Source organism: Melanerpes formicivorus, unplaced genomic scaffold, assembly GCF_026170545.1.
Source record: "Melanerpes formicivorus ecotype bairdi unplaced genomic scaffold, bMelFor1.0.p_v2 SCAF_70, whole genome shotgun sequence".
Lineage (NCBI taxonomy): Eukaryota > Metazoa > Chordata > Aves > Piciformes > Picidae > Melanerpes > Melanerpes formicivorus.
Genome location: NW_027142422.1, coordinates 1,302,056 through 1,329,263, shown reverse-complemented (window position 1 = coordinate 1,329,263; position 27,208 = coordinate 1,302,056). Strand labels below are relative to the sequence as shown.

Sequence of the window (27,208 nt, the reverse complement as noted above, 5' to 3'; positions counted from 1 at the left end):
CGGCGCTCCCGTGACGCCTCAGCCGCCGCCGCAGTGGGGGTTGCACGCTGCCGCTCCCGGAGCGCGCCGAGCTCCCGCCGTTGCTCGCGAAGGGACTAGAGGGCCGAGGCTCGGGCCGGGGCCTGCCGCCCTGCCAGCGGGTACGGGGAGGCTGGCCTGGCAGAGCGTGGGCCTGCGTGAGGGGGAAGCTGGGGCATCGCCGCCTGGCTGGACGTGGGTCGAGCTGGGGGTCAATAATGTGCTTTAAATTTACCTTTTTCCCCCCGCCCTGGTGTCGTACGGCAGGATGGCTTCGGTGGAGAGGGAGACACTGTCCCAGGATGAACTCCGGAAAAGGCTCTATCAGACTTTTAAGAGCAGAGGTGTACTGGACACGCTCAAGGTGTGCTTTGTTTTCAGCAGGTGCTACCTGCGCTCCTCTGTGCTGCTCAGCGCTGAAAGCAGTGACAGGCCCAATCTCCCCTTTCCTCCAAGTGCGGTGGTTTCGCTACAGCCTGGTTCATGTTCCATACGCCTTTGGTTGGTTTGTTCTTTGTTTGGTTTGTTTCCCCCGGACACGAGGCTGTTCCTATGCAGAAGTGCTTTTCATGGTGCTCTAACCTCAGAGTCTTTTTAGGAAGGTTGTAGGCCTGTATCGAGTCTTTGAAAATGTCCATGCTTGATTAAAAATGGGAGTACAGGACTGGAAAGTACCTTAGATTACAGAATTCATTACTCACTGAAAGGAGCACACTATTTGAATGATTCTACTAAAATACGCCAGCTCTGTTTTAAAGCTGTTCCAGCAGTTACCTCTCTGTGTGCTCATTCAGGGTGTGTCGTAGAACAGAGTTATGTTCGAGAGTGAAACTTTGTTCTGATCTGTAGCCAGGGATTGTTTGTTGCTGCTCTGGCTTGCCCTGAAAGTATTCTTTAGTTTAAGTAGTTCTTACTCCTCTGGATGATTTCTAGGCAGCAGTGGTACCTTTCCTTCACCATTCTGTTCTGCAATGCTAAGCAAGTCAGGGTGCAGTTGTTTCGCTCGTGGTCAGCTCGGTAGTACCCCACTTCACTTTGAAGACTCTCTGTGAATTGAAAAGTCAGCCCTCATTGAATAACATGTAAACTGAGACTGTGATGCCTTTTCTGTATCAGACACAGCTCCGAAACCAGCTAATCCATGAACTAATGCATCCAGTGTTATGTGGAGAGCTTCAGCCACAGGCTGTTCCAAGTGATGACAGTTCACTTTTGATCACAGCTTCCAACAGTTTGGTGGCAGATCATCTAGAGAGATGCGGCTACGAATATTCGCTTTCTGTTTTCTTCCCAGAAAGTGGCTTAGAGAAGAAGAAGGTAAGTTCAGCAGTCTACCTCTTCTAAGCTTCTGCAAGTCTTTGCTTTCTGAGGGTTGTCAGATTCCAACCGAACTGAAAGAGTCCTCTTTGGTGATAGCAGAATGCAGACACAGGTGCATCTTACGGAGTCCATGAAAGGTTTCATTGTTGGAGGGCATTTTCATGAACAGGTTAAGTGGGCAATACGCTAATGATGCTGTTATGGAAAGACCTCGCACAAACCTCTTCACTGCACATTTGCTTTAGCCATAACCATGATCTGGCATGACCATTAGTGAGGCTGTGTGGCAGAGCACTTGGGGAACAAGCCTGACTAAAGCTAGCCTCTTGTTTGGCTGTTCAGTTCTTTGAAAGTGTGGTTGATGATCAGTTTAAGCTGCTTCTTCTAGTGGAGTACAGGAAGTTGTTTCAAACTGAATTTTTTGTTGTTTGTTTGTTACCTGGTGAGTAGTTAGCTGTCATTGGTTTTAGTAAGCTCATCTGATTGGTATGATAAATCAAGAAAAGAGGCAAGGAAAGTACAAGAGTATCCGGAGTGAGTAGGAAGCAAAACCCTCTTCATAGCCTCAGTTGGTTATGAAGCTACATGCTGGCTGCTGTTTGTCCTAGTGGAGATAAGTAAATAGAGTACTAGAACAACATGCTTCTGAAAATGGTTTTACAAGGAAGAATCTTCCTCAAATGGAAAAAAAGAGAGAGTGATTGCCTGTTGGAATGGGCTGCCTGAGGAGGTGGTGGAGTCACCATCACTGGAGGTGTTCAGGAGGAGACTTGATAGGGTGCTTGGTGCCATGGTTGTAGTTGATTAGGTGGTGTTGGGTGATAGGTTGGACTCGGTGATCTTGAAGGTCTCTTTCAACCTGGTTTGGTCTGGTTCTGTTCTGTTCTATTCTATTCTATTCTATATCTACAGCTTTAAAGCAGTACCTCTTACATGCCTGAAATTATTTAAAATGAGTTAACTTTTTCTGACTTAACTTTTTTCCCTCCCTCCAAAGCTGTGGACTATGCAAGATCTTCTGCAACTAATGAGGCTCAGTCCAAAATCCAACCTCTACAAATCACTGGTAAAGTCATTTTGAATTTGACAATTAAGTTTTAGAGTACAATTGTGGCGAAATAGACTGGCTAAAGCATCTTTTATTTCTTGCAGACTTTGGGAACTCAGAAGGAAAATAAAGGTATGAGATGTCTGTACCTGATGTAGATAAGGATAATTGTGTCAGCTTCACTTTTATTAAGATTCTAGCAGTAGAAGTTCAAATCTCTTCAGTGTATGTTGATACTAGGTTGTACAGGTTCAGTCAGACTTTGAAACCTGCATTGTGCCAGGCTGATGAATATTGCATTTCAGGGTTATCTAACTCCTGTTTGTGGTGTGGATGAAATGTTAACATTCATCTACAAAATAGAGAAATAAGGGAAAAAAAAGATATCTGTAATCAGTTATTAAGTGTGATGCTCTTTGGAATGCTCTTTTCATGCTAACTTTGCCAAACTCAGATTTTGGATTGTATTTATAAAGCCTTAATTAACTTTCAGTTGGTTTATATAAGAGATAACTCTTACGTCTGCATGATGAAACCTTGCTATGTTGCATAGCTGCAAGTAGCTTGATGGCCTCATAACTGAAGTAGTAATGATTTGCTTTCTCAAATGATCTTAGAAGTCAAAGAGAGAGATGGATGAAAGGAAAAAGGGCAGCTTTGCAGAATGAGGTGGATTGGACTATGGTTATAATGAAACCTTAATGGTTTACTAGTATTGATTTTTACTTAAATACTTGGTTCTTTCAGTAAATAGAGTATGTTTGCTGTTACAGTGAAAGTAACTTCATTAATGACAGGCTCAAATTCAGTTTTGTTGTGGAATCAGAACTAATATATTGGATCTTTACAGGTTTTCTTATGCAGATTTTAATTGGACTTACAGAACATCATCTAAGTAAGGAAAGTCGTGACACAGAAACTCAGACAACCTCAGTGCCTCCTTACAGAGAATCCATTGGTAAGTGCAACCTCTGCAAGCAAGCCTCCCCAGATATTTTCATTTTGGTAAATGGTATAGATTAATAAATCATATGAATAATACTTATTCATCACCTACAGCCTAAAGTAATAAGTAAAGGCAATAGCTATCACTAATAGGCTTTCTAAAGCCTTCAGGCACTAAAAGCTTTCTAACCTTTATTGAAATGAGTTGTATGTCCTATTATGATTTAATGGGGTTTTTATCACTTGGGTGTTTTCTGAGGTGTTTAGCTAGGAGCTAGAAGATCTTAGGTGGACTGTAAATGTTATGTGCTGAAATATGTTCTGGGAAACATAAATGTAATGCATGCCTTACTTCTCTTTCTAAGATAGTGTTTCAGTGAAAGATAGGCATAGACTGGGAGTTCTTGTATACATGCTACTAGTAATGCAAAAGCCCTAAAAGCTGCATGCAGAAGAATATTACATCCATGATAAAGAGGATGAAAGACTCTGTAATACCACAAACAGTGCCTAAACATCCAAGTTCCACCTCCTCAGTATAAGTTGTGTTGCATAGAGCTGACATTTCTGTGCTGCTTCTGCTTTTACACCACACAGGTCTTTCTATGGCACTGCTACTTAGGGTAACTAAGGAACTTCCTGCAGAGGTACAAATTCCTCCAGTCTTTGGTAGGATAACTGTGGTGACTTAAAATTATGATGGACATATTTCTCTTCTTGCAGCTGAGAAGCTTCAGCTGATTGATGCACAGTTTGCAGACTCGTATCCCCAGCATCAGAAATATGAATCTTTAGAAGCAAAACTTCATGAATATAGGAAAGAAATAGAGAAACAGCTTCAAGAAGAAATGAATCAAAAGGTATAACTCTGATCATTGAATCTGAGGAGATGCTTGTTCCTTTTGACTTTGCACCTTACAAAGGTTTAATGCTTAAGGTAAACTGAAAGTGAAGATCTTTTAGTGAGTTACCACGAACACCAAAGGCTAAATTAATCCCTTGTCAGTTTGATGCTCTAGCACCTGTGTATTTTCCAGTCCCTTTTTTTGGTAAAAGGTGTGAAGAATCTTAAGCTTTTTATTCTCATGTTAATTTGTAACATTTTTATTTTGATTGTATTAATCCAATTTTGAGTGTGTACAACTGAGGTTGTGCTCTCTCACTAGTTGTTCACAACATTTATGCCCACAGAGCTGTATTCTTTGATCAGACATTGCTACTGTACTTTCCTCCTCTCTTTCTGCAGTCTCACAATTGTGCTGTCATTCCTCTTATTCTTTTGCTCTTTTTTCCTCACATTTTTTTATTTCTTTGCTTGCATTTCACTTTCTTCTGAATTTTTCTTCTTTCTAACCCTCTGTTCTGGAATGCATTGCACTTCACACCCAGTATGGGGCATATCATATTCCCTGTGGTTCTTCTGCGCACTTGCAGGGTGCACGCTTTTCTCTTTGTTTGTGTGCATAGATTTTTGCTTTTCCCAGCTGTGCTAAGAAGGCTGTGAATTGGGATTTCTGTAACCCTATCTATGTGGAGTTACTTGTTCTGCCTGAGCAGTTCAGGACAGGTCTGCTTTAGCCCTTTGTTGCATCCCTGGTCAGAAGGGGTTCTTTGGGAAAGGGACAAGAACAAAGCAAGTGTCAGAGAATTTAAAGAGCGTGACCGATCCTTAATTGAAAGGACAGTATCACTCCTGCAGTGTGTTGGGTTTTTTCCCCCTTCATGGGCCTCTGTTTTGCACTCATCTAAAGCTACTAGTCTTATCTAAGATCTACTTTGGGATGCCTGATAAGTGCATGAAAACTCTGTGAGACAGACAGACAGATAATACATGCTGCTAAGACCCTTCTATCACAGTGATTTTCTTCTAGTTATCATTTCCTAACAAAAATGTCTGGATAAAATTCAGAATTGTGTAAAGAGGGACTGTCTTTGTTGATTTGAAGATGACCCAACTTTACCTTCTCTCCATCTTTTATGTAAAAGCTGGAACATTTTAAAGAAGTTGAAATAGCAAAGATTAAAATGGAGGAGAAAGCACAAACCCAGAAAGAAATCTCTGAGCTGCGTCACGAGTTAGAGAGGACACATCAGGCAAAGTCTGAAGCCTTGATTTCTCGTGAGAGGAATGCTATTGAGAGGCTTCAAAAACAACAAGAGGTAAAGTTCCACAATTTTTTTCTTAATCCAGAACAAAATTATTGTGTGAGATGACTAAACTTCTATTCTGTCAGGGACTGAGTTGAATCTGCTGTGGTTGTTCATACCGTGCTGCAGCCAGGCCCACTGCAAAAAAACAACAGTGCTAACAGGAGCAAAGTGTCTTGGGGCTTGAAGTTCAGATTGCAGCATGGGAGGCTTCCTGTTCCAGTTGCTGCTTCTGTGTTGTGGATTCTTTGGTGTTGGTCTTTTCCACTGGGACAGTGGTGGGACAAGGAGGGATGGGAGAGAGGTTTTCTATCTTGCTTTTTCTGCAAATAGCCTAAGGTAAGTATGCATTTTGTGCCATGTTTATCTGACTTTGATAAGTAATCTCTATTCTTATCTCACTTTTTTTTGTCTGAGCCCTGAGTTTTTGTGTGTTCCTTTTCCCTCACTTCTGTGTTGGCAAAATAGCCAGGTTAACCTGGTTGGCCTGACTCAAACCAATGCACTGTCTTTGGAAGATTTACTCTCAGGCTTATTAGTGAAAACTTGTAATTTATCTTTGGGGTACACATTTGGCAACTGCTGCAATGAGTATAGGTGAATATCTAAGGAGATCTGGCTGGAAAAGGAACAGTTCTGAGTGTTATCTCAAATTCTGGCTATATAACTAATATTTATTGAAGTAAGACCGGTTCCTGAAGTTTGAATGTGTTAAACAGTAGGTACCTGTATTAAGTGAGAAGTAAAACCAGAGATAATATTTTGTCATTCAGATAGAAGCAAAGGAGGTATACACTCAGAGACAAAGTCTGCTGAAAGATATTGAAGTCATAAGGACCAGAGAGGCGGAACTGAAGCAAAGAATTGAGGCATTTGAAGCGTAAGTTGCTGAAGGGCATATATAATATGTTACTGTATAGCATACTTCAAGCTATTGCTGCCTGTGTGGCATTGAGATAGATTATATACCCCAGAAGCTGTGCTTTGCATTTTTGTGCAGTGTTGTATACTGTCTCTGTTAGCTGGGAAACCTCATACAAAAATATGTTTGGGGTTTTTGCCTATCCCTCCTCATCCAAACAAAACAGTGAAGCATGATTTTCAAGGCAAGGAGCCAGATGTTTGCTTTGAAGTGGTTAAATTAAATCCAACCCCCCCTGCAACACAGTATGTAATTGTAACACTCATGAGACGTGATTATGCTATTTTGCTTCTTTAATCTGAAGTTCATTTTGGTTTGCTTTGTTTTTTCACTTGCCCTTAGAAGGTTCAGGTTTCTTTGGTTAACTACAAAAACTAAACCACTTTTGGTGATGTTTTCATTGCTACTTAATGTCATTACTTTGTCATGTTTTTGACAGCAAAATGAATATCCCACTAAGAAAACCTTTTTAACAACCCAGCAGAGGGTGCTGGTAGAATAGCTACCGTAGCACTCTCTCCCCTGAAGCCTTTCTGCTGTGGGAAACTGAGCTAAGGTTAACCTGGGACAGCTGCATAGTCGATTGGTACTGGATTTTAAATAGGGCAGTTTAGCTTGTGCCACTTCTACTTCTTCTTAAGGAATTTTAGTGACAGGTTCTGCTGATGGTTTTAAATTGCTGCAGTGTTCCAAGCAAGCACATCAGCCTTTGATGTCTCTAAATGTTGTTTATAACAAAACCAGAAACAAACCAAAGGTTTGGCTTTATAACTGGTGACTGTGTGTGTATCTTTATGGATATTTCAGTGCTCAGAAACTTCAGGAAGAGAAAAATAAAGCTCTTGATGATGCACTTCGCCGTCGGGAGGTTGCTGTGAGGAGCATAGAGGAGACCTATGACCAAAAGCTTAAGATGGAACTCTTAAAGTAATGTTTTTTTTGTCTAATGGGATGTATGTTACTTCCTATGAAACCTGAATAATACATTCTTTAAGATTTCTTTGGACAAGCATAGCAAAGCAAAGACTCTGAAAATGTCCAACACTTTCATCCACCATCTGCATGTTGACACAGGGAATTCTCAAGAACTTTGAACATAAGGCTTAAGGAGAATGTCTTCCACAACAAATGGCAGAGTTTCAGTTCAGACACATTTTGATAAACTTGGGGGTTGTGCCAACATAAATCTTAGGAATTTTAACAAGGAGAGCTGCAAAACTGTGTGCTCGGGGCAGAATATCCCTGTGAAGTAATATAAATAAGGAAAAGGATTTGACTGAGGAACTGTTTATCCAAAGACAAGATTGGAATTACAGTGAATGCCAGGTTGACTGTGAGCCAGCAGCATGCTCTGGCAAATAAAGCAAAGAACATGATGGGTGACATGAGAAGCAGCATGGCCAGCAGACTGAAGGAAGTTATTATGTCCTTCAGGTACTGGTGAAGGTTGTGCTAGGAATACCATGCCCAAGTTTGGCCTCACCAATTCAAGGAAATCATGAGGAAACTGGAGGTGGCCTAGTAAAGATCTGTCAGGGTAGGTATGGGACTAGCACATGTGTTCATATGGGCTGTGAATCATGGCTTGGAAGATTCAGCTCAAACATACAAGAAACAATGCTGCATTGGCACAGGGTCATCCAGGGAGGTTGTGGAATATACATCTTCACAGTTTTCAAGGCTTGGCTAGGAGGTCCCACTCTGGAGGAGGCAGCAGCCTTGCTTTTTGAGCAGGTAGTTGAAAGAAGAGATTGGCAGGACCCTTTCCAATTGTTTCAGTAGCCCTGTCAATAAATAGTTGTTTGGTTATAGGGTAGTCCAGGAAAGACTAGAATGTACACTTATGCACTCATATACTTTGGCAATATATAATTCTTTTTTACTTCTAGATATCAGCTTGAATTAAAAGAAGAATACATAGCCAGAGCCAATAAAGTTACTGAAGATGAGAAAAAAAATAAAGGTAACTCTGTCTCTGAGATTAATAACAAAGTAGCTGCTGATCTTTAGAGCTTTTACTAGCAGGTGTCAAAATGTTGTTACTGAGGAGTTCCAGTGTTCAGCAGCAGTGGTATAAGGGACAGCAAGTTATCAAAATAGATTTTTGAGTATGTGTAGCAGGATGCAGTGACAGGTCAGCAGCTGCTTGCTGGTCAGAATGCAGTGGGAACTGTGAGCTGTTGCTTTGCACAGAGGCTGCAAAGCATTTTGCTCCTTCAGTTTCCCATCTCTTTCTCCAGTTCTACTAGCTCATTCATTCTCTAATTGAACTCTGGTACAGTCTGGTACCATACCCTTGCCTAGTTGCCACCTTTCTTGTGCACAAGGTGTTCAATTGGAGGTTGAAGAGGAGAGCTGGGACAGATGACATGTTTAGACTTCTGAGTGGCATATGAAAGAAATTATTGATCCCGTGTTTCTTAATTGGAAAGGAGTGTGTGCGTGCGTACAGATGCACACAGTGTGCTTTGCTTCAGTCTGAAGGAGTACTCATTTTTATGTCCTGGATTAGATTGAATGTTGAGGCTAGCAGCTTACACTGGCCTTTGCTGATACAGTTTTGTATTGTAATACTCTAGTAATTTGGATCCATCGTTTGTAACCCTCCCTGCAGAGAAAGCTGTGCTTTTGCACGAAGAAGCCGCTGCTGTGCATTCCAAAAAGGAGGAACTCAAGCAAGCTATATCACGCACCAAAGAGCTTGAGGTAATGGTAAACATGACTTTAAAGAGGCTGTCTTACAATTAGTGCATTTGAAAAAAAAGAAAGAAAATGTGAAATAAAACCAACGAAGTAAGCAGCACTGCAGTTCATAAGCTTCTAAACTGTTCTTTACCTGCAGCTGGATTTGGAGTCAGCGAAAGCCCAGGTTCTGTTGGTAAATAAGCAGAATCAGTTGTTGACAGAAAAACTGAAAGAGGTTTCAGACTATCCTTTGCTAAAGGAGGAGAAATTGGAGCTCCAAGTGCAGAATAAACTTCTTAGGCAACAGCTGGATGAGACTCGCAGTGAAAACCAGCATCTTCGAGACAGTCAGTGTGGTTGATTTAGTAACTTTCTTGTTTGCTTCTCTGCAAGTACTTGTTTAGAAATAAGTCTTCATTAAAATACATCCTCTGTATTATGTTTATTGGTAGTTTGCATGAAACTCCAAGTGTTGTTTGTGTAAAATGAAACAGCCCTTGACATGATAAGTTTTATTTTCTTTAGTACATCCATGCAGTTGAAGTCGTGAATGATGTGGTAGATAGAATAATGTGACCCTGTCACCCTTCAAGAAAAGCAGTGCAGTGCTTCTAAGCATAATGTTACTGTGGTTACTAATGGTGAAAGAGCACTGCATTATTGTTTTTAAGTGCTTGCCTGGCCATGGTTATAAAACACCATGTATTCTTAGTGTGCACTTGAGATTAAGAAAGAGTAATTACGTAAGGATATGTATTTTTTCCCCAGGGCAGAACAGTCCAGGTCTGCTGCTTAAACAGCTCTGGTAACAAAACTTCCTGACCTTTGTCAAAGGAAGGAAAAAATCCCTGAGTACTCATTTCAAACCAAGTCTTGTTACATTCCTGAAAACAAATAAGCTTTATGGTCTGGAGGGGTATAATGTAGAAAAGTGCACACTTGTTATTCTGAGTGTCTAGTATTCATCTTTCTGGGTAGAGCTGTCACAGCCTTCTGCAGAGTACCTGGCCTGCCAAGTGGAACTGAGGAGAGTGGAACATTCTAGGAAGCTGGCACTGGATGAATTTGAAAGTCAGAGGCAGATGCTGGAAAAGCAGCTACAAAGTGAGGTAAATTATTCTTTCTAAACAATTTGAATCCTTTGTTCTTTCTGTTCACATTTATCTGTGTACCTGTGCAGGCAATTTAGTGTGTAGTTACAGGGGTAGTTTGTACTCTGCTTGCTTTTGTGTAAACAGCTCTAAAGAAAAACAGCACCAAAGAAACCAACAAAACCCCTCACCAGTCCAATTTAACTGAGGTACATCCTTCCAAGTCCTTACCTTGGCAGCACTGACTTTCAGTAGGATGCTATGTGTATATGGTTTGACTGGCCCTGGAAAACATTTAGAAACAAGTATTCAGCCAGCTGAGATTAATCTTTTTCTTCCAATTACTCTATTTATTTGTTCTTCTCTTCATCTCCTATAGGTTGAACGTGGTGCCCAGTTAAAGACCCAACTGCTGGACTCTGAAGCTACTATCAGGAAGTTGAACGTGCAGGTTGAAGAACTGAAGCTGCAGGTGAAACAAACACAGGCAGGTTTGTATCTTACACCAGAGCAACTTTTTTGTTTATGAAATTCACTTACCTAGGTAGTCTAACAATTTCCCTCAGCTTAAGCAAACTGCAGTTACATAGAATAGAGCAGGTTTTAAGAATAGAGCAGGTTTTAAGTAGAAATCAAGTTTTCAGTTTGAAATCACACTCTATGAAAAAGCTGACTCACTACAACTTTCCTTCTGTTAATTTAGAATCAGAAGAAAACAAACATGCAGGAGGAAGGGCAGACACTCCTCCCTGAATGCTACCATGCTTTTTGTTGTCTGGGTTTGCTTCAATATGAAGACATAACTATTTGGTGCTAGCACAATCATTGCACTTTAATGTATTTTGATTCCTGTAGGTTGCAGTTTGAAATTGCATTGCATACCTCACAAATTGAAATCCCAACTTTCAAAGGGATGCTGTCCAGGCTAGCAACTTATGTGCCCTGTATGGGCATTAGAAAGAGAGGGGGGACATTAGAAAGAGAGATACCTGTCTGTCTAATTGCTCATAGAAGTTTAGGCTGGAGGTGAGGAGAAAGTTCTTCACAGAGAGAGTTGTTAGCTGTTGGAATGTGCTGCCCAGGGAGGTGGTGGAGTCACCGTCCCTGGAGGTGTTCAAGAGGGGATTGGACTTGGTGCCGTGGTTTAGTAGTCATGAGGTCTTGGGTGATAGGTTGGACTTGATGATCTTTGAGGTCTCTTCCAACCTTATTGATTCTATGATAAATACAAGTTTTGGGATGTATATTTTATCTAAAAATGTGGACTTGGATTCTCCAGGGATTACACATTATGTATAGCCTGTGTTGCACCATAGTTCAGTGTATGTATTACTTGATGTTATTCATAGACCAACATGTTTTCAGTATGATGCAAGTATTGGTACCATTTGGAGTTGGAAATTGGTTGATGTTAAACCAGCAAATACATATTTTAATGAAATGACTGAAGTACTGCAGGGACTCATACTTTGCATCAGAAAAAAGGGGTCTCTGTGAAGAACAATATAGGTAGAATAGAAACAAGGTTGTCTACAATCTCCCTTCAGGTAGTTGTAGAGAGCAATAAGGTCTCCCCTGAGCCTCCACTTCTCCAGGCTAAACAACCCCAGCTCTCAGCCTCTCCTCATAGGGCTTATGCTCGAGACCTCTCCCCAGCCTTATTGCCCTTCTCTGGACACCTTCAAGTGTCTCAAAGTCCTTCTTAAACTGAGGGGCCCAGAGCTGGACACAGTACTTAAGGTGTAAATAAATCATGTGATGAATTGGAATTGAAGTGCCATGCTTTACTGTTTCTGTTTGTTGTGGGTCTCCCTTTGTCACTTCCCCATCTCTCTTTGCTCTCGCCATCACTTAGCCCTGGAAAATGAAGTGTATCGGAATCCAAAGCCTTCTCTCGTCGATCGCTCTGTCCTGAACTTCACTGCTGACAGAATTGTGCCTCCTGACATCTATGTGGATGGTGCATTTCTGCAGAGTCAGCTTCTGACTGATGTGATGAGGGTAAATGCTGTGCCGAGAGTGGGCTATCAGCAGCCGGTACTGCCCCGCAGTGCTTCTCCAGACTCTGACCTGGAGTGTATGGCACAGACCCGGGCTAGGATAAAGGAACTGGAAAAAGAGGCAGAGTATTTGGAAGAAGCCTACAGGAATTATCAACACAGAGTCATGCAGGATGTAGCTGCAAGCAGAACGCCACCAAGAAAGATTCAGTCTCCTTTACTTCTACAACATGCTATTAGTAGACCTCCCTTGACTATGCAGCATGGAGTTCTAGAGGATAATCCCAGCTCCCAGCATTCCCCTCTGAGCACTCCAAGAGGTGAAAAGTACATGAGAGGAACTGGGCAGGGTGATGTCTTCAAAAGTCCCTCGACACCACCCCCCAAAGGAGGATCTTCTCCCAGGCGCCTTTCTTCTACTCCCATTTCCAAAATGGAACGGCGCCTCGGCGGCAGGAAGGCTTCAGATGGTAAGTAACAGCTCTCAGTGTGCTGTGGGGATGGGGTCAGACTTCATTTATTATTTACTTAGGGGAAAAGGAAGATTTAAGTCTGTTATTTGCTGAGAGGCAGAAGAAGTCAAACTAGCCTAGCTGCTTGAAGTGTTGCTTCTTCATGGAAAGAAGTACTGGTGAGGTACAGCGAGGGAGGCTGAAGGTACTGCACTTAAGGCAGGTAGCTTTAGATTGAAGATCTTGCCATACTATGCACTACAGATGTAACCTTGTGGTGTGCACAGCTTCATTCAAAGATTGCTGTTAAGTATAACTACTTTGCAACATTAATTGTATGTTCCTAGTTTTAATTGCCCTTCCTCTATTCCTGTCCTATCATTTAGCTGTTAGAGCTAACCTGTGTGCAGCAGAAGTCTGCTTCATCTGGCATCTCTTACATTGAGTTTGCCATAATGAAAGGTCCAGGTTGCCTTTTTTTCCCTTTCTGTTGTGACATCTTTATCAGATATTCCTGAGAAGTTATGAGGGGGAGGGGATTAGTGTCTGGTCATGATGGAAAAACCATAATTGGCTGTTAATTTCATAGCCTTTTAATTTTTTTAAAGGGAGAGTACTCAGAAAAGCAAGGAAACCAGGGAAAAGCAGTAACATTTGTAAAGCATTGTGTTCTCTCAAATCAGTACTCAGAAAAGCAAGGAAACCAGGGAAAAGCAGTAACATTTGTAAAGCATTGTGTTCTCTCAAATCAGTACTCAGAAAAGCAAGGGAACCAGGGAAAAACAGTAACATTTGTAAAGCATTGTGTTCTCTCAAATCAGCAGTGTATCTGCTTCACAAGTCCAGCAGTTCTTGTCACCCTAGCTCAAAATGGACTTAATAGGACGAAAAAAGAAACAGTATGCCAAAAAAACCAAACCAACCAACCAAAAACACCCAACCCAGCTTTTGTGTGAAGGAAGGCTGAATGCAAGAGGGGCAGCAAAGCTTGGAAAACTGTTGGCTGAGATAGGCTGTGGGAAATCTGGAAAGCAGTAAGTGATGTGAAACACCTGATAAGGGATCCATTAATCACTGCTTCATAGAGCCCAGACTCCTGTGGAACTCCAAAGAAAGAGAAGGAAGTACTTTTTCACACCCTGAGTCAGTTATGGAATTCATTGCTTCTGTTGCAGCAGGTACAGATGCAGGAATCAAACTTCTCTTCTAGAAGGACCTAGAAAAGTATTGGCTGGGGAAAGATGGGGGGCAGAGGGGCTGTTGCTAGAAGTGAAACACAAGTATTGTCCTTTCTGAATTTTTGTTTAGTTTTGTTTGCTTTTTAGGGTGTGAGGTAGTGACAGGACTAGGCAGAATGGATCCAAGCTAGAGGAGGGGGATTTAGACTAGACGTTAGGAAGGGAGTGAGACACTGCAACAGGTTGCCCAGGGAGGTGGTGGCAGCCTCATCCCTGGAGGTTTTTAAGGCCAGGCTGGATGTGGCTGTGAGCAACCTGATCTAGTGTGGGGTGTTTCTGCCCATGGCAGGGGGGGTTGGAACTAGATGATCCTTGAGGTCCCTTCCAACCCTAAGAATTCTGTGATTCTATGTAAATTGCCTAATGAAGACTGTCCTTTGTGAGACCTCAAGCAGCATCTGTTGCTGGCTAGTAAGCACACCTCTAGTCCAGGTCTGCAACTTCTGCTTCAAATGCCCAGCATGGGAGAAATGGTTTGGGGTTTGGCAGAGGGGCTGCAGTTTGTGGGGAATATGGGTGTGTGATGATCATAGGCTTTGTGAAGAGTAGGTTTATGGTGGTGAAGGCTTGTAGAGGAGAAATCCCATACAGGAGAGGGTAAAAAAAGCCAAAGCACAGTTCATGTTAGATCTGAATGCTAGTTGGCCTGTAGTGATGGTGCATATACAGTCCAGTTACATGTTGTAAAAACCAGCTTTGAGCAGTGGTAGCACAGGCAACTGTCTCATGCAAATGGTGGCATTTTGTTCTGCAGATGTCGGTGGCTCTTACCTCCTCTCCTCGCAGCAGAGTGTTGACCAGGTGCTTTCTCCTATTTCAAAGCCACGGCCACTTTCATCTTCTGAGTCTGTTTCTTCCTCACCATCCAGCCACGGCCAGCAAGTCAGGTAACATTCTTAACCTGATTTTTACAGAAGCATTTATCTAAGTGCTCATGGGGAAAGCTGCTTTTACAGTTCAAGAAGGCCATTAGTTTTATAAGTGAGAACTTTTCTCAAGGTGGGTGAGGATTTCTCTTCTTGACTGTCATGTCTCAAGAGTGTAACTTAGTTGTAAAAACAAGCACCAAACCCCCTCCTCCCCCCAGGTCCAAGCACCTTGCACAAATATGGTTTGACAATTTTCACCTCTGTTAAATTGGTGCTTCCTTACAGTGCAAGGTTAAGAGCAGTGAAATGCTCAAACCTCAAGTGCTTGGGATGGATGAAATATTCCTAGAAACAAACAAGACCCCCAAACAATAATCCACCCCCTCCCTGGGCAATCCATTCCAGTATTTCACTACCCTCATAGGAAAGAATTTCTTCCTAATGTCCAACCTAAATCTGCCCTGCTCCAGTTTCAAACCATTGTCCCTCACCCTATCACTACAAGCCCTTCTAAACAGTCCCTTCCCAGCCTTCCTGTAGGTCCCCTTCAGGACCCCAGTGCTGGACCCAGTACTCCAGGTGAGGTCTCAGCAGAGCACAGTGCCTGAATCACCTCTCTGGTCATGCTGCTTTTGATGCAGCCTAGGATGTGTTGGCTCGTGTCCGGCTTCTCATCTGCCAGCACCCCCAAGTCCTTTTCTGCAGGGCTGCTCTCAATCTCATCATCTCCCAGCCTGTATTGATAGTGGGGGTTGCCCCAGCTTTGTTTCAGGACCTTGCACTATGCCTTATTGAACCTCATGAGGTTCTCCTGAGCCCCCTTCTCCAGCCTGTCCAGGTCCCTCTGAATCGCATCCTATCCTTCAGTCGTATTAGCTGCACCACTTGGTAAACTTGCTGAGGGTGCACTCAATCTCACTCTCTATAGCACTGATGGAGATGTTAAAGGGCACTGGTCCCAGTAGGGACCTCTGAGGGACACCACTTATCACCCATCTCCATCTGGACGTCAAGTCCTTGACCACTGCTCTGTGGACGTGACCTGACAGCCAATTCCTTATCCCCTGAACAGTCCACCCATCAAATCTGGATCTCCTCAGCTTAGAGAAGGATGTTGTGGGTGACTGTGTGAAAGGCTTTACAGAAGTCCAAGTAGAGCACATCCATTGGTCTTCCCTTGTCCATGGATTTAGTCACTCTGTTGTAGAAAGCCACTGGGCTGGTAAGGCAGGACTTGCCCTTGATGAAGCCGTGCTGGCTGTCTTGAATCACCTCCCTGTCCTCCATATGCTTTAACATGAGCTTCTAGGAGGATCTGTTCAATGCCTGTGGACTGGACACTGGAGGTGTAACTCTGTGTCTCCAGTTTAGGAGGCACCCAGCCTAAACTGCCACACAGCCCTTACAAAGTGAAGGCTGAATGCTAACCTGCATGTTCAGATGTTATGGGGAAATGCTGCAATACTGTGAGGGACTGCACTGCTTTGAAGGATGCTGTAGTGTCCACACTGCCTGAAGAGTGAATGATATGAGCAAGCTGTGTGGCAGGGAGCAGGGCAGGCAGGCAACTATGAGTTGTAGCTGCCTTCTTGGGTTCCTTGTGACAAAGCAAGGGTGAACTTGGTGCTTTCCCAAGATTTTCTTGACGGGAAAAATGTTCTTTTGTTGAGTGATTTTTAATTGATTGTGCTTTGAACTGTTTTGTTATGTAAAATATTTGAGAAATGTATGTGTGGGCTTCCCCAGTTGTTTACTCTTGCTATTAGACAAGTACCAGATCAGTGATGTGAAGCTAGGTTAGGGCTTGTGCATTCTAAGTGGCAATGGGAGTGTGTTTGGAGAACAAAAAGAAAGAAAAGAAGAAAAGGAAAAGAAAGGAAAGAGAAGAGGTGGTGCTGTAACACCACTAAGCCATGACAAGTTAGACCTCACTCAGTGGGAAACAACAATTGCTCCTGTGACTGCAGGAGATCCTTGTTTATTTGTATTTCAAGATATGAGTGGTATGAAGGCAGCCAATAAACACAGACAGGAAGACTAGAATTATAAGCAGACTGTCTAAATCATTCCCTGGGCTTTGTGTTGGGCTGCAGGAACTGCTTGTGAGGGCTGTTGCTAGTTTTAGGCTAAAAAGTCATTTCAGGCAGTAAAAAACAGTTTAGATGGTGGTGGTGGTTGGTTTTATTTAAGCTTTTGTGGTGTATTTTAAGCATAATGGTAAGTATGTTATGTTGATGGTCAGACCTGTGCTGTTTTATGGGCTGTTGACATGAGATAGAGTCCAGGGTTTGCTTGCCAGCTTCATATGATGGAATGAATTTGGAACACTCTTTGGAAAGAGAAGTGCTCACTCAGCTTTATTTGTGGGGCAGACCTCTCTGGTTTGCTGAATCTGAGGCAGTCTGTTGGCTGCCACACAGTATTCAAGAGAGTGGTGTGCATCCCCTTGAATCTTGCCTCCTGAAGTGTGCTTACTGCACTCTTAAACCATTTCTGTGAAGGAAAGACTGAAAACATGAAGTGTATGTCCACAAATGTGGTGGTGGAGTCACCATCACTGGAGGTGTTTCAGAGGAGCCTGGATGAGGCACTTGGTGCCATGGTTTGGTTGATCAGATGGTGTTGGGTGATAGGTTGGACTTGATAATCTCAAAGGTCTTTTCCAACGTGGTGTGGTCTGGTCTGGTCCTGTTCTGTTCTATTCTACTCTGTTCTATTCTATTCTACTCTGTTCTATTCTATTCTACTCTGTTCTATTCTCTTGATTAACTCTGTCGTATTTACTGGGTATTTTTCCCCACTGATGTTCCTGAACAGTCCTTCTCATGAGGCAGATATTTGTCCCCAGATTTACTTTATTTTATTGAACAGGTCTCATTCTGGGGGTGTGCTTTGTTTGCTCTCCACTTTTGACCCCAGAAAACCATGGATTCCTTAGAAACTGGAAGCACAAACATATTTATGTCATGGTGAAGAGCAGCAGCTGGTGGGAAGCAAGCAATTCCTTTAAGTAAAGTGCTGCTGCCAAATTTCATTAGTGACCTGCACTCCTCTGGCTGTTCTGGTTCAGGGTCTGGTAGCTGGGCCATGTGGGAGATGTTGTTCTTTCACATTATCTTTCTGATGAGACAAACAGGGGTTTAGAGTGAGGTCACTAACCCCATTTTTCAAAGAGTGCAGGTATTCACCCCAGCATAGATGATTGCTGGATAACTAATCCTGGTACATGTCAAACACACCTGTTAAGATGACATCAAAATGGGATCTAGACTGTTACACCACCTCAAAAGGCAAGTTGCTTAATTCCAGTTGACTAAGTGTCACAGTTCATTGTAGTTCTCCTTTTTATCCCCCTTTTTCCTTACTTCTTTTTACATCTTTTGAGAGTGCAGTTTGTTTTAATGTCATGTCTTCATGTCATAGGTGGGCCTTGGGGAAAGGCTTCAGGGAAATGGCTGTCAGAGAGAGGAAGCTGTGACTTTTTGGTGGAAGTTAGAGAACTGGGTTTAAGTACCTTAACTTGAGTCAGCAAGGGACAGTATTTTGGTCACATGGCTTTTACATTGGGTTTTGGCTGTTGCTAAGCATGTGTGCAATCCTTGTTTTTAAAGAGCAGGCCACTATTTGCTTAAAACCTCAGCATCTATGTTTGTTAAATTATTTCTCTTCTTCCTTCTTCTTTCAGGCTTCATAATCAAGGAACAGATAAACAAGATTTCAGTGACACCCTCAAACCAAAGAAACTAATGTATGAGGACCTTGAAGAACACATTTCTTCTTTTGAATGTAAGTTTCAGTGCATCCTAGAGAGTTTAACACCTTAGGGCTTAACAGTGCCACATCCAGTTTCTCAGAGACTGGAAGCATGCTCATAACTCGACTGGGCTGATACTCTGTGCATGAAGTGTAGTGTACAGAGATCCAGGCCGGTCTGGGAGAGAGAGGCTGATCAATTGGTGTACCTTGTTTTTCCTTCCTCCAAAAAGTTTTATTGTAATGTGGAAAGGAAAAATGTTTGGAACCTTGACAGTGTTTCAAGGGTGGGAAATGGATCTTTCCTAAACATTTACCCCAAACTCGAGGAGATACCTAAGGTATTTGCACTGTGTTAAGGTAAATGTTTGGAAAGATGGTGCTGTGTGTGTCAGGTTGACTCCTTGACTGATAGTGGCTGCATCTGCCTTGTTGTGTCTTTCTGTTTTCTCCCCTAAAACTGAGATAATAGCAGTCTGCATACTTTGCAAATAGTTAAGCAGCAGTTGAGAATCATAGCAATGATCACAGAGGAAGCACAGTAATTGTGCAGAGACACATTATGCAGGGAGAGGAAAAAATAATGTAGAGTATCTGAGTTAGCAGTATCCATCCTGGGCACTGAAATGTGATCATAGTAGTATCATAGTATCAGTCAGGGTTGGAAGGGACCACAAGGATAATCTAGTTCCAACCCCCCTGCCATGGGCAGGGACACCCCACACTAGATCAGTAATTAAGGGTTGTCTCATCTGCATGGAAAGGATAAGCTAAGCTTGGACATGGAATTTTTCTCTGACCTGTGTCTTGATTATGTAAAGAAATGAAAACATTTTGGGTTTCTGTTGTGTATTTATTCATGAGTGTGTTTTGGCTTTGTAAACAGATGTGTTCCAAGAGCTAATTTCAAGGCTAACAATTGTGTAATTACAGAAGCAAGTACAGCCTGTGGTAATTCTTCATCCTCGGGGAAAGGGTGAAGTCGAAGGGAAAATGCTCAATTAGTGCTGATATTTATGTGTTCTCTTTCAGCCATTCCCACACTTTGAGGCCTTTGCTGTGCTCCACTATTGTAACTGCTAAATAATGAAGCCATTGTTCAAATTTCTTCTCTAGATCAGGGAGACATTCCAGAGCAGTGTGAAAGTGATGCCTCGCATCCATCTGGGGACATCATCAATGGAAAGTATGCCACAGCCATTGCACCAGCAACAGCCACTCCACTGCAAGACTTAAGTGAGTTCTCAGCTCAGGAACAAACTTGAAGACGCTCTTTAAATGTCAAGTGTATTACCCCAACCCCCAAATACTTAAGGTTCTGTAGGTATGTGTCTGGTGTGATTAAAAGGTGTTTCCTAAAGTGCTGATTCTGTAAGAGGAAGGCAGGCATGTTTCCTCTTGCTGTGCTGCATAAGGATGAGTATTTTTCACCCTGCTTTTGGTTACATTTTGTTTTAGTTTAAGCATTACTGCCACCCATTTGACCAACCCCTTCCAGCTTCTGGAGAGACAGTTCTGGTTTTTCCTTTCCTCTTTAGGATATTTGTTAAATCTTATTTCTGCTCCTTAGAGAAATAAGACTTGAAAGGTTTGGTTTGGGTTTTCAAGTATTTAATGTAATGCTTCATTGAGTCATGACTTTGCTGGCAGGCTGTGTTACCACATTCGATCCTTTGGGTAGGTGCAAATGGTCTCAGTGTCTGTATGCTGCTCTCCAAACTGTCCTAGCTATAAGCAGTGTGATTACTGTGTAGAGAAGAGCTTTCCAGCCGTTCCCAGTATGTAGTTTGCCCATCTAATTCCTATCTGAATGCTCTTCTGCTTGCACAGCTTTTTTAATGTGCTGGTCACAGCAGCAGTGTGCCCTGCAGTCATTTTCAAAGGTTTTTGTAAGGACTTTGCTTTATAAATACAAAGAACTGTATCTAACTATATTGCAGAGAGAGAGAATATTGCAATGAACTTCAGAATAACAGAGATTTGATGGGAAGGTCCATGATAGGAATGAGAAGTGCCTCAAGAGATCTGGTCAGCTCTCTGGCCTTTACTTTGGAACTAAGGCTTAACCCTTAGTGAGTCTGAGGTATCAGATGAAAACTATCTACAGGTTGGAAGAAACATGACCAAACACCTAAGAGTAACTCTGGTGTATGTCTGAGCAATGTATCCAGTTGCCTTTCATTCACTCTGAAGGTTGCACAGGAAGCTCTTAGTGATTTGTGTGCTGCTATAATAGATTGCTGAGCTACCAAACTGAATGTGTTGAAATAATTTTCACAGCGGTGGTGGATCAAAGAGAGCTTGAAGAAAGGAACAGAGGAGTTGAGAAAAACTTAGAAGAAAGGGAAGCAAGAGAAGAAAGCAAGAGAGAGCAAGAGGAAGCGTTGGAAGGAGAGCAAAATGAAGTGGAAAAGCTGAACAAAGAAGTGGTGATTTAGTGTTCTCATTTCTGACAGTAATGCAGCTTGGCAGTGCCATGTGTTTTAGGATGGCTGTGGTTGGTACTTGGTTCCATTTTAGTCTGTGAGTGAAGGCCATAGAGGCTAAGTTCTTTTCTGTTTTGCTAGAAGTTCTGCCTACTCCAAATGGCTTTTGCAGTGGAAACGGTGAAACACTGCCTTTTCTTCCATGCTTCCTGTAACTGCAGCTAGTTTTATGGTCAGAACTTAGCAGGCAGCCATCACTATGCTATCAGGACAAGCTATCCATTTGCTGTCTTGCTGTTCTGGGAGTGCTGCTGGTGGGACACCAACAGAACATATTAAAGGCCATCTGTTCATTAGACTTTGTCAAGGTATCTAAGGTACTTGGAGGCAGAAGTTACAAAGAGACCTGAAAGAGCTTGCTAAACCCATGTGTAGCATGTGTTGAAGTAGACACATGTAGACTTCTAGGACCTATATAAAACTTGGGTGGTTTTCTGCCTTTTGTTGTCTTCCTCTTCCCACCCTTAAACCCTGTATAGTTTGATTTGGTGTAGTGGTACTGATCAGACACGCTCACACTACCCTTCACACCAGCCAGCTAGGCCCCCTCAAGACACCTGCATATCTTTGTGAGCTCATCTCCTTCAGTTCACACACAGATGGCATACCTTGGAGCCTCAAGCATCCAGACAGGGTCAGAGTGGGGTTTCTTGAATGACACCTTTTGAACTGAAGCAATTGAACCTTTCACTCTGAACTGCATACAGCAGCTTTAATGCTGTGTTAGACCGGCATGTTTTACTGACCCTAACATGAAACCTTGCATGTAGCACAGGTGTGAAGGTGTAACAGTGTTTTCTTGACCTGATTGCTATTTCATTGTGATTTCCTGTCTTTAAGAGGAGGCAAGACTTGTTGAAAACAGGTGAAGAAAACGAACCTAAGGAGGAGGCAGTGGCTGAAAACAGTAATTGTGGTGTGGAAGATGATGTAAAGGCTGCAACTCCAAATCCCTTGGAAAAATACATGAGGATAATTCAGCAGAGCAGAGAGCAGGCCCTGGCAAACAAGGTGACTGTGCTTAAAACTGGGTCCCAAGAAATACTGATTGAATTGCTGTCTTGCTAAGTGTGCTCACAAGGAAACAAGAGTGTCTTTTTTCCCTGTTTGTCTTTCCCATAAGCATTATCTAACACCCTGCAGAGAGGAGAGTTTGCATTTGTATGTCAAAGCTGTGGTCTCCTGCAAGGGTTTTTGTTCTGGTGTCCTGGGGAGGAAGGTTGTTTGGGCTTTTTTTAATACTGAGACAATATTTGAAGATAAATGTCTTCCAATTTTAGTGTAAACTGTGTTTTAAATACAGCTTGAGTCCACCCAGCTCAGTTGGGGTTCCACTAACACAACTGCTAGAGTTTATTCTGGCAAACTGTGGAAACTTGAAGAACAGGTTAGGTACACAGGTGAACACTGCTGAGTTCCCATAGGTGGGTGAACATTAACGAGGCTGGACTGCAGCATGTTCAGATGTCAGCCAAAGCATCATTCTAGACACCATGCAGCATTTGTGGAGCTAGGGTGGCTCCTTCAGAAGATTTTTGGGTTTGGTTAGATGCCTTAGAACAGACACTAGTATGAGAGTCACTTGAACTGGACTTAGGCTTTCTCTGACTCCTTATTTTTGTTGCCAGGATTCAAAAAAAGAAGAAATAGGAGAAGTGTCACTCACAGGAGGACTTGAATCCAGTGAGAAGGATGACAGGTAAGGCTCATTGGTTGTTATTAATCACTTCTATCACTTCATATTCACACATAGATTATTAATTATGATTAAGAAATATCTGCCTCCTAAAAAAGCAAATGTGTTGGACAAAGTGAGAAGCACTCCAGTCCTTACACAAGCAAAGTGATGTGCTGTATAAAACCCTGATCTGGAACTACATTCAATGTTGTTTCAGTAGCTGTGGCAATTAGCTGCCACTGAGCAGCAGCTTGGTTCCTTCACAGGGATTCTTGGGCTGTGACCCTGTGAGGTTTGTCTGTGCTGCACCTCGCAGCCAATCTGCTATTAGCCGTGAAGCTAGCTCTGACTTGTCAATCAGCAGCATCCCAGCCTTTTAATCAGAGTTTGGTAACTCGGTGCAGGCAGCCACAGCTAGGGTACTGCCTCTGGTTCTCTCTAGCTATTGATAAATAAGGAGCTGTAGGGTTTAGTTGCTGGATAAAAAGTAAAACCCCATCCCCACCCTATGAAATCTTTCAAGTTTATTTGCAGATGTAGAATTGATTGATGATTGAGCAGGTCAAGACAACCCTAAATGCTGCCCCTAACCATAGTAATGTTTCAGTATTATCTGTGCCTGTGAAGTGGTGTTTTCCATGTCAGACCCTGCCATGGTGCTCTCTGAGTTGATCTTTTCACTGGGTGAGCAGTACAGAAGCAGTGCTGTGTAGTGCTGCTGTTTGATAGCTGTGGGATGGCTTTCTGTTACCCAGGGCCTAAATCCTCACCCTTGAAGGCTTGCTTCTTTTGTCAGTTTGCTGAAACAGCAAGAGAATTGCAGCAGCAGTCTTGTAACTTTCTTTTGCAAACAAGTACTCATATTTAGGGTTTAAGATATGAAACTTCAGACTCACAGCCCTTTCCTTCTCTCCCTCCTATCCTCAATACAGTGCTGCAGGCATTTCTCTTGGAGACGTGGATGAAGACAACTTCTGGTGACCAGCAGCCACCAGTTGTCTTTTTAATGGCTGAATTGTTGGGGGTTTTTAAAACACAAATCTTTTTAAAGCATCTTTCTGCCTGTAAAAAGTTGTATGAATGTTAGGCACCAAGTTTGCAGGCTGTTACCATCTGTGAATTAATAAAGCTGCCTTTGTGCTGTCTCATCACTTGGGTCATTGACTTCAACTAGTGAGCCCAGAGCTGTCAGTAATCCAGAGGGAGGCCCTTGAGTGGTGTGACAAAGAGGTGCAAAGGAATGACTCAGTTATGGTCAGGTCCATTATAGCCAAACTTTTATCAGTCAAGTGGTGGCCCCCACCCCCCCCAGCCCCTTCCCCTCCAAGCATTACAAACTGCAGGGCAAAATAACAGTATGCAGGTAAGAGGTTCGGTCATCATCAGCCATGTTTAAAGGTGTCCCATGGAGCCCCTTGGCTTGTGTGACAGCCCCAGGCTGACACCTGTCCCTTTTACTGCTGTGGGAAGGGAAGCAGACACTTTTCAAAGCAGCCTTACCTGATGTATCAGCTTGTTGGTATTGACCAGCCCAGAACGGAGAGATTCAACGGGAAATGCTATTTAACTCATCTTTATTTAAGCTTTGTATTTTGTAGGTAATTATAGGCAAGATCATTAAACTTTATTTACAGTATAAAATACAGTATTTTTTTTAATCAATGAAGTAGTTTTGGGTGGCAGCATATATTACAACTTGCACTGCCTTTGAGGCTGCTCTTCTTGACCTAACTACACGAACATGAAGCCAAGTTTGACAGAATGTAGGGGCAAAAACCGAAGCTCTGTCTTGCATTCGTTTGACGGTGAAACAGGCTGTACCAAAGCGTGACAGAAGCAAGCTTTGCTTTAGGCAGTTAGGCTAGGACTTGCTTTGGTGGTCAGTCTAATTCTACACGCTGCTTAATCTGGCCTTGCAGCAGCGCTGCCTTTCACCCAGTTTCTGAGCGACTCCTCCTCCGCGGTGTCCGGAAGGGGACGGAGAGTGCTTGTTGCATTATGCTGGCCTGGAACAACTACCGCTACCTCATGCTAGGAACACTCGCTGGCTTACCATGCTGAAGCGTTACACCTACAGGGCCTCCCTCCCCCTACAGGAGCAAGTGGGGTAGGCACTACCGAGCAAAACGTCTTGAGCTAACTCTTTCCGAGAGAGACACAGAGCACAGAGATGCGCTAGCGGGGAGCAGCCGGAGGGCTGGGGTCAAAGAAGCGTACACAGAAGTGGCGTCTATTATCTACAAAGATTTATTTTAACACTTGGATGTAACTACAGGAAGCCCTTGGCACTGATAGAAAATATTGATTCACTGTTAGGTTACAAAAATTTATACATAGCAAAATTTAATGCTCTTTACATAAAAATATTAGGACTACTTAAACAAAACTTCAAAAACTCCCAGTCATAGCTACACTGAATTAGAAAAGAATTAGGCTGTAAGACACTGCCTCCATTGTACCCTTATGCAAACACTGGGCTAGGACGTCACCTGCATGGCTGTAGAAATGTCTCCTTCATGCAACAGGTAAGGACATACACTAGGCTATTGGCGTCAGATTTGCTCTACGTGGATCAACTTTGCCCCTTGTGTGAAACTGTCAAATTAGACTTCAAGATGTAACAACAACAAAAAGGAAAACAAAAATGGTAAGAAACAAAAGAAGGAATCTCTGAAGTGAGTACCCACCCCTCCCCTACTGCCTCTTAATACTGTCTTGAAGAAATCTCTGCTTCCTTCAGCTTGGGTTCAGCACACAGAACTCTCACCCCACACGTCAGCTGAACATGGGTATGACTCCAGGAGTTAATTTTCTCAAGACTGATGTGTTTTGCTTCCCCCCTCCCCCCCACATTTATATATATATATATATATATATATCATATAGAACAAACACCAAATATACCATCACTAATACTCAAGATATCACTGAATGCTTCTGAAACAAAAAAAAACCCAAACCATTGATTAGAAGGCAGACTCCTACGGGCAATGATTTTTTGAAATGGCACCAGGTTGTTCCTTGTTGGTTTTGGTGTCTGAACACCACCTTTTCATCATGCTCTAATTGATCTGTAGAAAGGAAAACAGGTCAGCACTGACTAGAAATTTGCTAAGCACCAAGGTAGAGAAAGGTGGAGATCCTGCTCTATGGCTGTAATTGCTCTTGTGTGGAACGCTGCAAACCTTCCCATCCGCTCATGTGGAACAGTCAGCTCAGAGTCATTTTAAGAAGGTAACACTTTCCACGTCCAGTGTAGGATAATGGTCTCCTGCTGCTGTATAAATGCTAAGGACATTTATAGAAAATAAATATTAAGGCAGAGCTGACATTTATTTTCAAAGGAGGGGATCATTATCCAGGGATCTACATTCCATCACAGGGCTGTTACTAAAAAGGATTAAAACTTGGGACGTGTGCTCCACGCTCCCACAAGCGCAGGAGCTTGGCTGCTTCGTCATAGAAAAGTGTGGCACAAAAGCTGAGGGCTGCTCCCCTGGCCCGGGGCAGGAGCGGGTTCAAAGGGGGCCCCTGCTGCACCTCGGGACAGGCTGCAGCCGCGGCACAGGCTGGGGCTGCCCGAGAGCCTGGGCGCAGGGTTTGGTGACTGGACTGAGAGGCTCAATCACACGCCCCAGGCGGGCCTCTGCCTAAGGCCTGGACAGAGATTTGCTCACTGCCTGCTGGTTCGGTCGGAGCACCTGCCGCCGGTTTGTGCAGGACAACGAGCTGTAGGAAGTGGCAAATACTAAACACCGAAAGGCTCAGAGGAGAAGAATTTGGTCACTGATTGTGAAGTGTTGCCTTTTAAAATGCCTGGAAGAAAGCCTCCATTCTCTGTGTGAAAGGATGGAAGATTACCCATTCCCTAGGAGTGTGTTCCAGGAGCTGGAATGTGAAGTTTTTGCACTTCTCTCTAATTTTGTTTGGTAGACACACATCTGTACTGCGGAGCAGCTATTTGTTGATTTGTCAGAGCTACAGAATTCTTCTGCTGAATTACTGTGACCAACATTTATGTGTAAGAATTGAGTTGCTCTTTTGACCGAGACTGGATATCCTGAAGCTCCTGCTCTTCTTTTGCTTTGATATCTTGGTAGGCCTGCATTTTGCTGGCATCCTTTAAGTAGGCCCAGTTAGAAGACAGTATCATGAGGAAGTGGATCTGGAAGAGAAGGGTGAGCATGATGGCTAGTGAGCATGTCAAGAGGCAAAGCAAGCTGCTAGTTAGATTAATAGACACTCTTTAAAATAATGACCAAAACAACAAACAAACACAAGTTACTCTACGTTAATAAAGCATCCAGTTATTAAAACAAGCACAGAGGCTATCTCCAAGGGTCTCTAGGACTCGGCATGCTAACGTTTCAGTTGGTTATTCACAATTCAGAGGAAGTTAGTGTAACAGGAACAAAATGAGCTGCAGAGTTGTACGGCTCCATTGAAATGCAGAGTGTGGGGAAGCAGGAATAGAGTTGTGTAGGTGGCAACGTGTGCGCCGTAAACTACGAGGTGCCCAGAAGAACCAACAGCTCGCTAAGGTTGTGGTGTCTAT

General features: G+C 43.0%; 2 protein-coding genes across 5 annotated transcripts in view; one reads left to right on the top strand and one right to left on the bottom strand.

Annotated features, from left to right (window-relative positions):
* Positions 1 to 34: 34 nt before the first annotated feature.
* OFD1 (OFD1 centriole and centriolar satellite protein) lies at positions 35 to 24,268 on the top strand. Its single transcript, XM_068163107.1, has 23 exons — positions 35 to 140; positions 286 to 382; positions 1,135 to 1,335; positions 2,336 to 2,404; positions 2,491 to 2,518; positions 3,237 to 3,344; positions 4,055 to 4,191; positions 5,318 to 5,491; positions 6,253 to 6,359; positions 7,209 to 7,328; positions 8,291 to 8,364; positions 9,016 to 9,107; positions 9,244 to 9,433; positions 10,065 to 10,195; positions 10,557 to 10,668; positions 12,033 to 12,647; positions 14,622 to 14,754; positions 18,422 to 18,522; positions 19,606 to 19,725; positions 20,770 to 20,918; positions 21,816 to 21,986; positions 22,604 to 22,674; positions 23,586 to 24,268. The coding sequence occupies exons 2-23, from the start codon at positions 287 to 289 to the stop codon at positions 23,632 to 23,634; spliced, it is 3,048 nt and encodes a 1,015-aa protein (XP_068019208.1). The 5' UTR covers positions 35 to 140; position 286; the 3' UTR covers positions 23,635 to 24,268.
* A 614-nt stretch (positions 24,269 to 24,882) lies between these two features.
* The window catches only part of GPM6B (glycoprotein M6B), a 107,843-nt gene continuing 105,517 nt past the window's right edge, over positions 24,883 to 27,208 (bottom strand). For all 4 annotated transcript variants that reach the window (XM_068163113.1, XM_068163108.1, XM_068163111.1 and 1 more), the window contains one exon: positions 24,883 to 26,818. In XM_068163113.1, the coding sequence (XP_068019214.1) occupies positions 26,669 to 26,818 (150 nt within the window). In that variant the 3' untranslated portion in view covers positions 24,883 to 26,668. The remainder of the gene's footprint in view (positions 26,819 to 27,208) is intronic.